The 13840-nt window shown below is 42.4% G+C and overlaps 1 protein-coding gene across 1 annotated transcript in view; it reads right to left on the reverse strand.

Moving 5' to 3' along the window:
• Positions 1-7631: 7631 nt before the first annotated feature.
• LOC147448568 (uncharacterized) overlaps positions 7632-13840 on the reverse strand; it is a 108731-nt gene continuing 102522 nt past the window's right edge. Inside the window, exons 13-16 of the mRNA XM_086521141.1 lie at positions 8812-8904; positions 8676-8744; positions 8551-8593; positions 7632-8241 (exon numbers count right to left, since the gene is read on the reverse strand). Of these exons, the coding sequence (XP_086377267.1) occupies positions 8141-8241; positions 8551-8593; positions 8676-8744; positions 8812-8904 (306 nt within the window). The 3' untranslated portion in view covers positions 7632-8140. The remainder of the gene's footprint in view (positions 8242-8550; positions 8594-8675; positions 8745-8811; positions 8905-13840) is intronic.

A 13840-nucleotide genomic window follows, 5' to 3' on the forward strand; every position in this document is an offset into this window, starting at 1 on the left:
GGTGATGTGCGCAGGCCATGTGCCAGTGGACAATGCATTCTTCTTGGAGTTAGATAGGTGGTGGCAAGTTTGAAAGCTGCACCAGCTATGAAAACTTGGTTGAAGAGGGCAAAGCTATGAGACCTACAGATGTTGGATAGGTGGTGGCAAGTTTGGAAAAGGGTGTGGCACTATGTCAAAGGAAAGGTAGCAAGGGTGGGTAGTCAATGAAGTAAGTAGTTGACACTGACTGCAATGAAGGTGGGCGATGGTTGTAGGTACTGATTCACTTATGGAAAGTTGCAAAGTTTCGTGTCTTGGATCCACGTGAACAAGATGTCAAACCTCTTTAATGAAGTTAATTTCAAGTGGGTTTTTTAGTTTCAAGAAAGTTATAGATTTACATCGACAGAAGGGGTTTTGAAAATCACTTTTGGAAAAAAATCTATAGGTTTTAAAGAAAGAGGGATCACTTAATTCATGAAAATATGTATGTGAAGACAGGGGTTATTTAAATGCAGCTTGAACGCATGTGATATAGAGGGTTTTCTTATAGTGGAGGCCCCAAAAATAGGACAGTGTTCTCATCACAAAACAAGTGATTTTTCATGCTTATGAGGATTGCATAGAATGATTGAAAAATTTCTCCTCAATACGGGAGATACTAACAAGGAGAAAATGAAACAGAAAGGAACTCGTATGATAGCTCTTATCTAGTGCTTTCTCCACACACAACCATTGTATGCAATGGAGAACAAAATGGCACTAGTTATTAATGCAAACTAAAGTCTAATTAAGCGCAAGATACAAGTTTTTGCACGCATAACTAATGAAGAATTTGAAAAGTTCTCAATTAATGAGCTTATTAGAGAATGCTAGATACAATAATTCAATGCTAATTGAAATCAATTAGGATGGTAGTGGCTCAAAAGATAGACTCTAGAACGTGCTAGCAAATTAGAGATGTATTCAAAATTGGAAATAACAGAGAGATGTTAACAAGAAATATCTAGGATTTGAACGTGATTAGGAAATTCCAATCATTATATGGCTTTGATACTAGTTGAAAGATTATGGTGGATAATTCAATGTGTCATTCGTGGCTTACACATAATTAAACACAAGAGAGTAGAGAGAGTGTTCATGCAAATTTTAGGTTGACCCTTTCATGTGACCCTTCACATAGCTTTTAGGGAATCACATGCATCCACATAACTTCACATGGCTCATCATCATATGGCTTGCACACAAGGAAATCTACATGGCTAGAGGGTGTTCATAAGTTCTTGAATGGTGCAAAAAATCCCACAACCCAACATACTAGACTCAGATACAAGACTCCATGAGAGATTGGACATTGATAATGCTAGCTAATATCTCAATATTATATATACAATGATAAAATATCTCCCACTTGGTGAGGTAGGCCATGTAAGCCATGGTCAGTGATAGACCAGATAGGTGCTAGGCCACCCTAATGGTGTGGCTATCATTTATCTCTTGTCAAAGTGCTTGTCCAAAAGTACTTATGTAAGCATCATAACCAGGTCCACCCAATCCAAGTCTACATTGGGCAACTGGTCAAGGACAATCCCATATGTTGACATTCCAGTGTAGAGACAAGGAGTATGATAGTTCGGCTACAATATACATATGTGTGTCCTTTGGATACCTAAAAATTGATGGAAGGTACAAAATAAAGGTGAAACTAGAAAAACACCTAAACAATAAGTCAAAGTGGCGTAAACATGTGTATGGAGGAGGGTCTTGATGAAAGAAAGAAGCTCTAGATCTAGGGGTACAAAAAGTATATGCTCATGGGATACAACCATTCCATGTGTCTAGCTACCTCCATCCAAAAACTAGTGGTGTAGGATATGATGCATTGGAGCATAGGGAATGAAGAGGTTCTGACATATATATGCCACTCCGAGAAGGCTTGCTCCACCAGCTCTTGTCTAGCCTTTTGGGATCGTGCTTGGATTTCCCTTTGAGCTACTCCAAGCTGTGTATCTCAGTGGAGAGAGAGAGAGAGAGAGAGAGAGAGAGAGAGAGAGAGAGAGAGAGAGAGAGAGAGAGAGAGAGAGAGAGAGAAAGAGAGAGAGAGAGAGAGAGAGAGAGAGAGAGAGAGAGAGAGAGAGAGAGAGAGTTTTTCATAGGAACAATCCCAAGAGATCTCAAAGATGTATCTAACAAGTCTTGAACTCGAGACCTATTTTGTGTGTGTGTGTGTGCAATGTGTGAGGGAAAAAATCCCTCAAACAACCAACCAAAATCCCTTTGAATATATGTGGAGGATTCTGAGTCCCTCTACCTCTTTGTATGTGTTTTAGGAGAGGTTTTGTGTGCCTATGCCCATTGTGTTAAGGGAGCCAATTGTGTAGAGGAGGCAATTTTGTGTGAGTGCTACTACCATACCTTGTGCAACAAAACCCACAAGGGGAGGGTTGTTGGGGTGCGGGATTTATTGCACCACAAGAACTTATGAATACTCTCAAGCCATGTAGACTACCTTGTTCACAAGGCCATGTGATGAGCCACGTGAAGTCATGTGCATGTATGTGATGCCCTAAAGCTATGTGTAGGGTCATGTGAAAGGGTCAAGGGTCAAAGAGTCACTTGCTCTTTGGATAAAACACCACTTGTGATGCCTATGTGGCAGGCTTGTAATCTCTTGGTAAGTTGACCAATAATAAAGCTACACTTTGCACGAACACTATTGCAATGGAAATTTAAAAAACAACAACGTGACAGCGCTTAGGTATGAGAAAGATGTCCCCCCCCCCTCCCCCCGCCCCTCCAACACACACACGTATATACACACATACTTATTCTTGGTCTCAGTAAGTACCCTATTTGAGTATGCTCATTACCCTCCCATAGCTTCTTCATTATAACTCTCCTTTATCCTTCTTTATACTCTCTCTCTCTCTCTCTCTCTCTCTCTCTCTCTCTCTCACACACACACACACACACACACACACACACACACACACACACACACACACACACACACGCACACACACACAATTGTTCTTACTCTCCATGATCCTCTAACCTCTTATTTAGTCATGTAGTGTCTTATATGAAGGAAAATTCTCCACAACATTATTGCAGGAGTTAAATTCTCACTACAAATAGTACTTTTCTAATTTTTTGTGTTAACTCACCTCAACAACTTATCCATGCTAAGAATAGCCTTGATGTAGGCACGGAATAAAATTTGATAACGTTGCTATGGACCCTAGAATAATTGCATTTAGTGGCCTTTACATTGCTTTCATTGTTTTTTTCCCTAATATATCAAAAAGTTAATACTCTCCTACCCTAAGGACTCATTAAACGTTACCCTCTAGAAGTCATCTTTAATTTCGAGTATACTCTAGCTATAGGAATAGTCATTTACATGCTCCTCACCCTCCTCAACACTATTTGACACGGGATATTAAATGCTACAAGGCAGGGTGGGATGGATGGAAGAGGTTGAAGCGCACAAATCTCGAGGCGGGGGAATTGTGCAAACAAAAGTCAACGGGCGGCGGTGATATGAGACTCGTGAACCCGACACCTCGAAGGTGGGAGCTTGGCGAGCTAACCATGCAAGCACATGTGGGTGCTTCATCCTTTCATTAAGACCTCCTTTCCTTTCGGTAACTGTGTGTTTTGGTTGATGGTGGCATCCTCTCAACTCGCACTCAATTTGTTATGGTTACATTCCACTCTTATATCTTCCTTACTTAGGATTGTTGTATTCAAAATTTTGGATGTAATACATGCTACCTTCATTTAAATGTGCTATGTCATTGTCTTGGTTTGACTTAAGGTGATGATGTTCTTGGATAGTAAATTAGAATCGGGAGTAGCACAGCGTAGAGAGACTCGGGGGACTGATGTAAGGTAACGCTGCCCGGGAGATTTAGAGAGAGAGAGAGAGAGAGAGAGAGAGAGAGAGAGAGAGAGAGAGAGAGCCTGCTCTCTGTAGTGTTGTAGGAGAAAAGAGAGAGCCAAGTAGGCAAAGGCTGCCGAGAGTGAGGAAGGAGAGACCATTCTTGGGCTGCCCACATGTGTGTGAGAGAGAATGAGAACTTTGCATAAGGAGGGGTTTAGAGAGAGAGAGGGCCGCTATTATGCGGTTGTGTGAGAAGAGGGAGAGAGAGACTCTCCTAGTATGCCCTGTAGGGTGTAAGCAAATTGCTTGGGATATCGACATTCATTAAAAGTTGAAACTTGGCCTGTAGGGTGTAAGCAAATTGCTTGGGCTATTGACTCTTCTAGTATGCCCTGTAGGGTGTAAGCAAATTGGTTGGGCTATAGAGGCATGCACTACATTGGTAACATTTTATTATTCCCAAGATCTCTTCTTGGAAGCAGCAATTAAGTTTGCTTTAGGCAAGCCCCTTCTCCCACAACACTCTTACCACACCTAAACAAAAACCTCTGATTAAGCCACTTCGGAACCCAACTTCCTCAGCTTCCTTCAAGGAAACCTCATAGTCTCGCAAGATATACGGATCAACTTCTAAACGTTTATTGCCTTTCCTCAAAGGATTCCTTAACTTTGGCTCACATGTCATTACTATGGACACTTCAATTTGTCATCATCCCTTTCTTAAGGGTAATCTTGCACAAGGGCTTAACCATATTCCTTCTCTAATCCTTTCAATGCCATTCATGAGCTATACTCAATTTCGAAAAATTGCATGCTCACTAGATCATAAATTCTTTATTGAAGACCTATTTCTTAACAAAATCCGCAAGAAAATTAAAAAATCATGTTTAAAAACTCTTTCACGGTTCTCTAACCCCTCCATTATTGAGGAAATTAATTGGGTAAAATCCTATCTCCTTGTCACAAGAGTGAATAAAGCTAGTAACACTTGTATTTTTATATCAAAAAACTTGATAAGATCTTTGGCTATTCAAAGACTTTCCTGAACAGAATTCGTCAATGTTACTTGTGATGAAGCAAATATACTCTTTATCATCGAAAAGTCCTTACAGTCATTGTTATATGTGAATCCTAGCACTGCATTGACTCTTCCTTATATTATGGTAATAACTTCCAAGCGTGCGGAGCACTTTGTATTAGAAAAAGAGGAGGGGGGGTTAGGGAAAAAGAACGAGAGATTTAAGGTAGGGTTTTGATGTACTAACCGATGGCTAATTGATGCCCAAAATTCTATTTTTACAATTCTCACTACTTTCAACTTTTCAAGTTTACATGGTCTTAAGGTGGCCTTACAAAAATACACCTCTCTTGGAGCAAGGACAAAATTCTTTCACAAAAGCTTAATGTATGTAAACATTATAATTTTCTAATTGACCTTGTAGATAAAGTTTACTCTTGTATGCACATTGATGTTGGGTCTTGTTTTGAGACTATCCCACACCATGGTTCAGATAGTCTTATTGATGTCTTGTGCAAATAATCTAAAGCAAAAAGAAAAACCCCTTCAGGTGGTTCTTCTCTAACTACTTACTTCACAGACATCTCCCCCATTAGAGGGTTCTACTTTTCCTCTATTGCATGGAAACTTTGATAGAATGCCCTTAAACAATGTGTCATTGATCCATGTGAATAATAATTGTCCCAAAAAAATCTGTATAATTGCATTTCACAATTCATCTGTATTTTATATGTTGCCTCCTGTATTAATGTGGGCTTTCCACATCTGTTTTTCTTGCCAAATTGTGAGTCGGAGTATGCATAAAAGAAATGTACGAAGTATTCTATCTCACAACCTCTCTAGCTGCTACAAAGCGCCAACCATAGGCTAGCCAAAAGCCATGTTCACTTACCCACCGTTAACGGTCAAGACGGCGAGACTTGCTCGATTCTACCTTTGAGTTCTTCCTTTTTCCAAGGGAAATAATTATTTCCCTGGTTTCTTGGACGATCTCTAAAAAGCTAGCTATTGAGCGGTCATTTTCAAATACTCGACGGATTCTCGCCTTCCAGACTTCGTAGAACCTAACAGTTTGTGTGTAAATTAACAACACTTGGCTTTTCATCATGTCCCCTCCAAAGAACATATCGTTCTTGAAAAACTCTATCTTCAAGGTCCTTTGGACCTATTTGCATATCTTACTAGCAAGGCCGTCGGGCACTCCTTGAATAAGGGAGAGGGGTCCTCTCTTGCCGTTTTGCATTCAAAGCATCTGTCTGAGCCAATATACATGGTAAGAATCTTCACGCGTGTCAGCAAAGCCCCCCACAGCACCTTCCACAAAAAGATCTTCATTGAGAGCAGCCCCGTTGTGGATTCTAGATGTTATTTGCTACCAACACCCATCTTGCTTCCGGCCATTGCAAACCCCACAATTTGTTGAGGCGAGAGAACCAATCAGCCTTGAACATTAGTGTGTGGTAGATACTCTTGGTCTGTGGTTTACATAAATGCATGCCCTTGGGCCATCACTAGGCTTTCCACTCAAAGTTTGACTCATAGATAGACATCAACCAACCCTTCAACCATCCTGTTTACCATCAGTCTTTCGGTGCCATTGAGGTGGACAGTTGGTTTGATTCTTTCAAGCTCTTGTTGTTCTCATCCCAGAAGTGGCCAATCGTCGGAGACCTTTGTCATTGATCTTCTTGGGTATTTCTCTCCAAAATGAGTTTAATAGTTTATCTCCAGCTTTAGAGAGCCAAGGGGACTAGTGTGCTATAGAGTTTTGGAAATATCTAGTTAATTCTCCCCACTCTAGTGACTTTGTCGCTCTGGTGCACTTTCGTACCAGTTCACATGTTGTGCCACCTAATCTCACGCTGGACCATCCCTGGGGGCTAGTGGTTTGTTGTGTACCTCTATCTCTTTCCTTTGTCCACCTTGGAAGAAGAGCTTAGCCTTGTCCAACATATCCTTTGTCATAATTGCCCATGCCTAGTCTTGCTTTGAAATTGAGACCACAAATTTAGCACATTGGGCTTGTGCATGAATAATAGGGTTAAATATCCCGATACCACCTTGCTCCACTAGCCTAGCGACAGACTCCATTTGGTCCATTGTCAAGGCATGGAGTCTTTGGTGTTTTTTTTCCACAGAAATCTTTTTATTGGTTTCAAGAATTCTTTCTAGTTGCATTTGGCTATCTTGAGGAGCAGGTCAGTGAAGGCTATACACAAGAGCATGAATGAATTGATCACTTTAACCTTGCTCTGGGAAGTTGAGTAGCGCATACTCCCTCCTTCGCATCTTGCACCTTATTCTATCCAAGACCCACCACAATCTCTCCCATCCATAGAGATGGGTCGAATGAGTCATTTTCTAAAAGTAAGATCAATCTTGACTTCTCAATATTACACTTCGACCCCGAGGCTAATGGTAAATGTGTGCACAATCTCGAGAGCCTTCCTGATTACCTGAGGGCACGCTTTCAAGAAAAAAAGGGAGTTGTCTGCCAAAAGCTTTGCCAGTTAGGCAGGTCAGCCCTTGAACCTGTCTGGCCGCCTGTGTGTGACAAGGGCCTGATTCATTAGTTTTGTGCAGCTCATTTTTCGGTGTAACCTTCTCTTGCTTCCTTCACCCTCTCAAGAGCTGCGAATTGGATCCCCCCCCCCCGCCCCCAAAGCTTTAACCCTTTGCATTACTAGAAAACGTACAAAGTAGCATTTTAAAAAAACCCTGCATTTAATGAGTAACAACATAATGGGGACAAAAACCTTGAATCTGGAGGATGCCAATAATTACATTTGGTAGCAACAAGTGGCAAAATCTCTCTCTTATTCTGATCATTTTTGTTCTAGAGAGAGTCGTTTACAACACATGATCAGTGTTCTCAAGATATCATTTTTGCAAACATACATTATTCCCTTTATGGATTTTTCCAAGAGGAAATTTCAAAAATTTGAGTTAGTTCTGACAAATATTACAGTAGTTGCCTCAAAATCTAGGCGTGATTTTTCCTCGTCCTCTTCTTCTATACCGGCATCTTGGGATTTCAAAGCGGCAAATTGTAAGCTGAAACGCATTTTTCCCGAACATTGATATGATGGTTGTAACTTTCGGTCTCATAGGTGTTACTGGATGAGACCAGCAATCATACATACTCATAGCCGAAGAAACATGACGAGGTTAGAGCAAAAAGAGATATGTTCATCCCCTGTAAGGCATGCTGATACAAAATTGCTGGATGAAGGGCAATGTGCAATATGAGAATCCTACAGAATAATTTCATCTTGAACGCTCATATTCAGGGTTTTATGTGGAAGTACAATACAATTTGTGATCACCACTTCATCTTCAACTTGAACATCTTCTCCTGATTTCATGGAGGCAAATTATCAGAGAATTGGAGCAACATCATTTGCCTAAAGCCATCTCTAGACTTGATTCATTAATCACCACAATGTCTGTACTACCTCAGATTCCTTCCTACCACTTATCCACAAACTTTGTAAATTTGTTGTTTGTGTTTGCAAAAAAAGTGCTCTAATCCCCCCCCCCCCCCCCCCCCCTCCCCCCCCCCTCCCACAAGACAAAAAAACAAAAACTCAATAAAGACATGGGCAACTGCATACACATTCATGCACATGTGCATTCATTGGCAAAGGTGATATTGAGAGCTTACCTAGTATCGTTATGCCAAGTCTGGTCATATAGTTGCCACCACCCTGCATAGAATCAGTCAGAGTTTGTTCTTCGTAAACAATAGCATACAAGAAAGTAGTCAAGCGTCTCAAACTCATCACTTACCTGTACTCGTGCCCACCTTCCAACGATTGACTTCCAACCAACAATAGAGTGAAGTACTAGCGCATTTTCCTACCAACAACACCAGATTGGCATATATGCACGAGGATATGCAAAGAAGTGACTAATAACAATTTACCTTGATCTCCACACCATCAAGTATGATGCACTCAATCAGTCTTACTCCAGGGCCAATGCGAGCACTTGCAGAAATAGACACATTAGGCCCAACCTGTTCTGTCCAGCAATCTCTCTCTCTCTCTCTCTCTCTCTCTCTCTCTCTCTCTCTCTCTCTCTCTCTCTCGCATGGTTTGCGTTGTGCCATTGGCCAGATACGCACGTCCTCACATCAGCTCGAGATTGAGACTGGCAGATTCAAAGGGACACCAGCAAATAACAGAATATGCCGCTTATGCCATCTAGAGCCAGAGACAGAAGTACATTACATATGTCATTGCACAGTGTACTATGAGATACGAGGTCGTTTTCACTGTCTATTCAGAGAAGGTTTTGGGCCTCTATCTAGGGTCATGAGTTATGAGGATCAAAGATGTCTTGGGCTTTATCTACTTGAGTTACACAAGCATAGAGAAACCTTACTGAGGAGAGGTGAAGAGAGACATCCCCAGAGACAGATCACAGATTTCTTTACACTAGATACTGTACACCCAGAAGAACAGACAGAGGAGCAACCAGCGACGGTGGAGAGGTCTACCTGCACTACTGGCATTCTCATAGACCGAGCATTGGAGCTAGGGAGATCTAGACGACCCCGAGGGAGGAGAGGAGCTACCAATTTCGAAGGAGGCTATGGCAAAAGATTCAAGCCATACTCTTTCGTCGTCCAGAGTGCAGATGAAGATGGATCTCTACTCCCCTACCATATTGTCTTCACATTGTACTGCTTAGTTTAGGAACCCGTAGTATTTATATTTTGTTATCCTAGATTAATTTATTTTGTTAATCTGACTTTGTATCAGATACACCGCATTGTAACTTTCTGGTCTCATAGGTCACTTTGGCCTTTTGAAGACGTTAATATAACATTTCATTTCATTTCTCACTTGTAGCTGGGGTTTAGGAGTAGTAGTCTTATTTAGAGAGGAGCTGAAACCACTACTACAGATTATCAGGAAGGATGAACAAGCAAGGTATATGTGGGTGAGAATGAGAGCCGAGACAGGTAGATTTCTATATATCGCTATATGCTACTTCCCTCCAAGTACATCAGTCTACTCCTCACCTAAAGGACAGTCCCCTTTCTCCATACTGAATAATGACATATGGGAGTTCTCTAGAGATCGTTCTCTTAGGAGACTTTAATGCCAGAACGGCCAACTCTCAAGCAGTATTCTATGATACTTCTGAAGAAATGCTCAGAGAAGTGGATTTATCACAGGAGGGGCTTACTAGAAACTCACAGGATAAAGAACACATTGAATATGGGAGACATCTCATGGAAATGGCAACTACACATGGTTTGGCCATACTTAATGGTCTAGAGAATTTCCCTTTATCTGGGGGATTCACATGCTTCCCGCACAGGCATGGGGCCAGTACAGTGGATTATGTCATGACTTCACTAAGCTTTATTTCTAGTATCGAGGACTTTAAGGTGGGACCCAGACCAGTTGGGATTGCAGTGGATCATGCTCTCTTGACCTTATCAATCTCCTTCCAATACAATGCCTCTCAAGTACAAAGGAAGAAGACACACACAAGATATACTTTCACGCCAGAGACTGATCCAGTCTATGTGGAAAAGATCCATAATAGGATGTGGGCAGCCGAGCCAGTATATACTGTAGAGGAGATTACTTCTCAGCTAACAGAGATACTACATGGAGCAGCACAAGAGGCATACCCACATACTCAGCCTGATCAGAAGAGAGGATCTGGGAACATGCCTCAAAACAGTTGGTACGACGAGGAATGCAGAGAGACGAGAACCCAGGTCCAGAAAGAGCTTACACTTGGGATCATCACATATAAGCAGTCTCCGATTGCTCTTCAGCGTATAGTACGTCGCAAGAAAAGGGCATTTTTAGCTAGACTGGAGAAGGATTTATATCAGCTCTTCTTGAGTCAGGACTCACATGAGGCCTGGCGTTTATTTCACGAGCACTCATCGCCTCCGACAATTACTTCTCCTGAGATTTGGGGTCAATATGAAACATAATTATATACGCTATCTGGACAGCCTCCATTACCAGATCCGCTAGAGCCATGCCCTGCTACTAGTACTTTCTTTACTATGGAAATGGTGGAAAAAGCCATTGACAAGATGAAGACAAGAAGAGCATATGATCATGAGGGTTTAGTAGCAGAACATCTGACCTATGCAAGGGATCTACTTTCAGAAGTCCTTGCTCGTCTGTTTAATCGGGTCATGTGTGAAGGATTACCTGAATCTTGGAAATTATCTACTATCGTACCTATTTTCAAGTCAGGAGATCCTATGATACCCGGGAACTACCGTACCATTATGGTGGGTCACACATTGACCCGACTGTACGTATCCATTCTGGAACAAAAACTAAGTAGATGGGCAGAGAATGAGGGCATAAGGGCAACAGACAAGCTGGATTCAGGAGAGGTTATTCCACTTTAGATCATATTCTTATGCTCATAGCCATTACTGAGGAAGGAAGAGCAAGCGGGAGAAGGATGTATTGTTGCTTTGTGGATTTTCGGAAAGCTTTTGATACAGTACCAAGGGCCAGATTGATGCGCAGAATGCAAGAGTTAGGGGTCCCCAAAGAGATTATCTGGGGGATCATGGCCTTATACGGGTCAGTAACTGGTTATGTACGTACTCCAGAAGGGGATTCCGACATTGTTCATTCCACCGTTGGAGTAAAGCAGGGATGCCCACTGTCCCCTACTTTATTTGGTATGTATATAGATGAGATATCAGATTACATTGATAGAGAGGGTGACAGAGGTGCCCCACTTGCAGGGTCATGGATCCCTTTGTTGTTGTATGCAGATGATATTGTATTGATAGAAGAATCACCGGATGGAATGCAGAGGCAGTTAGATGCATTACATAAATTCGCGGAGGACAGCGGACTGTCGGTAAATTTGGGTAAAACCAAAGTTATGGTGTTTTATCACCACACCGCAGTGGGTTAGGAGATCGGCACCTACATTTGCATATGGCCAGGATACAGTAGAGTACACAGATGCATACACATACCTTGGTGTGGTATTTACAGGACCGAAGTTTACTCTTAAGAAAGCAGCAGATGCTAGATTGTCCAGAGCCTCTGCGGCCTTGGGAGGGTTGGAGAGGATGTGTTCACAAGTGCAGTTTCAGGAACCACGAACAAAACTTTGGCTCTTTGATACTGTGGTGGCTTCGGCTATGCTTTATGGGGTCTAGATTTGGGGACCATTTGTGGATCAGGATACTTGGAAGTCAATGGAGAGACCTTTGGTATCTATGATTTCCCAAATGATTAGAGCCAAGGCCTCCGTACCACACGCGATTATCCGAGCGGAACTAGCTGCCCCTCCGATAGAAATTGAAGCTCTTACCAGATCAGTGTCCTTTATACATGGTTTATGGGATACAAATAATTGCCGATATACTAGATTGCCCCTCGAATCCTCTCGACAATTAGCAATGAAAGGAGATACATCATGTTGGTATGCGCAACTGTCCTCGTGGTTTCAGAGACACGGGTTCAGTATGGAAAGATGGAGACCACGACCGAGATGTAGAAGCACACTTCATCGGAGGAGACTAGAACAAAGGATTAGAAGTATTCTAGCCAGACACCAAGAATGCTCTTAAGAAGTTTATCTAAAACTTTGTATTTAGTTTTTTCGCATTTATTTTCACACTTTCACACTTTTCAGACATTGTAACAGATTCACCACTTTTGTATCAGTTTGGTCTCATAGGTCACTCTGGCCTTTTGAAGACGTTAATATAACATTTCATTTCATTTCTCTCTGTGGAAGGGGAAGTTGAAGAACTTCTCTGCATGATGGGTAATGAGGCTACTCATACAAAGGCATGGAGGGTGGGGAAGAAGACACAAGGCAATGGGGACACTTCAAAAGGGAGAGCTTTAATCATGCGTTTCTCATCCATGGAGGCAAAGAAGGACTTCTTGAAGAAGCGTCCTACACTAAAGAAAACGGGCGTATTCCTTGGAGATGACCTCACTCTCACACAGCTTGCGCATATGAGAGAGGTAATGCCATAGATTCAAGCCGCAAGGGAAAAGGGAAAGACGGCCTTCTACAGAGATGGCCGGGTTGTGATTGTAGAGCGGCACTCCACATGACGGTGCGAGACCCATGGGACCACACTCAAAGTTGCCACGTGGAATTGTAATGGATCTATGCGACTTGATGTGGGCGCTTTTGAGGATAGTTTCAGGGGAAGAGACATCATCTTCTACTCTGAGACACATGAGGCCCCTGGGCAGTCTATGCCTCACATTAGTGGATATACATGGGAGAATGCCTATAGACAGGAGACACGATCAGAGCAAAGAGGGCGGGGATCAGGAGGAGTGGCAGTGTTATTCAGGGAGGAGTTGCAGCCATTGATACATATAGCCCGCAGAGATGAGCAAGCTAGGTACATATGGGTGAGACTGAGAGCAGAGACAGACAGATATCTTTACATTGCTATTTGCTACTTTCCCCCGAGCATGTCAGTGTATGCACCACCCAGAGGACAGTCCCCTTTCTCTATTTTGGATGATGACATATGGGAGTTCTCTAGAGATGGTGACATCATCATTCTAGGGGATTTCAATGCTAGGACTGCCCATCATCAGACAGTATTTTATGATACTTCAGAGGAGATGCTGAGAGAGCTGGATGCCGCAGAGACAGGCTTATCCAGACTATCACAAGATGGAGAACACACTGAGTATGGACGACACTTGATAGACATGGGGACTGCACATGGATTGGCCATCTTGAATGGCCTACAAAGATTTCCCGCTTCATGGGGTTTTACATGCTTTCCACACAGACATGGAGCTAGCACAGTGGATTATGTCATGGCACAGCCGAGCCTCATCTCTAGTATCCAGGATCTCACGGTTGGACCCAGACCTGTTGGTGTGGCAGTGGATCATGCTCTTGTGTCAATGACCATCTCTTGTCAGTTTAGTGTAGCACATAGGCTACGGACAGCAGCC

Source organism: Adiantum capillus-veneris, chromosome 10 (genome assembly GCF_014529385.1).
Source record: "Adiantum capillus-veneris isolate H3 chromosome 10, ASM1452938v2, whole genome shotgun sequence".
NCBI lineage: Eukaryota > Viridiplantae > Streptophyta > Polypodiopsida > Polypodiales > Pteridaceae > Adiantum > Adiantum capillus-veneris.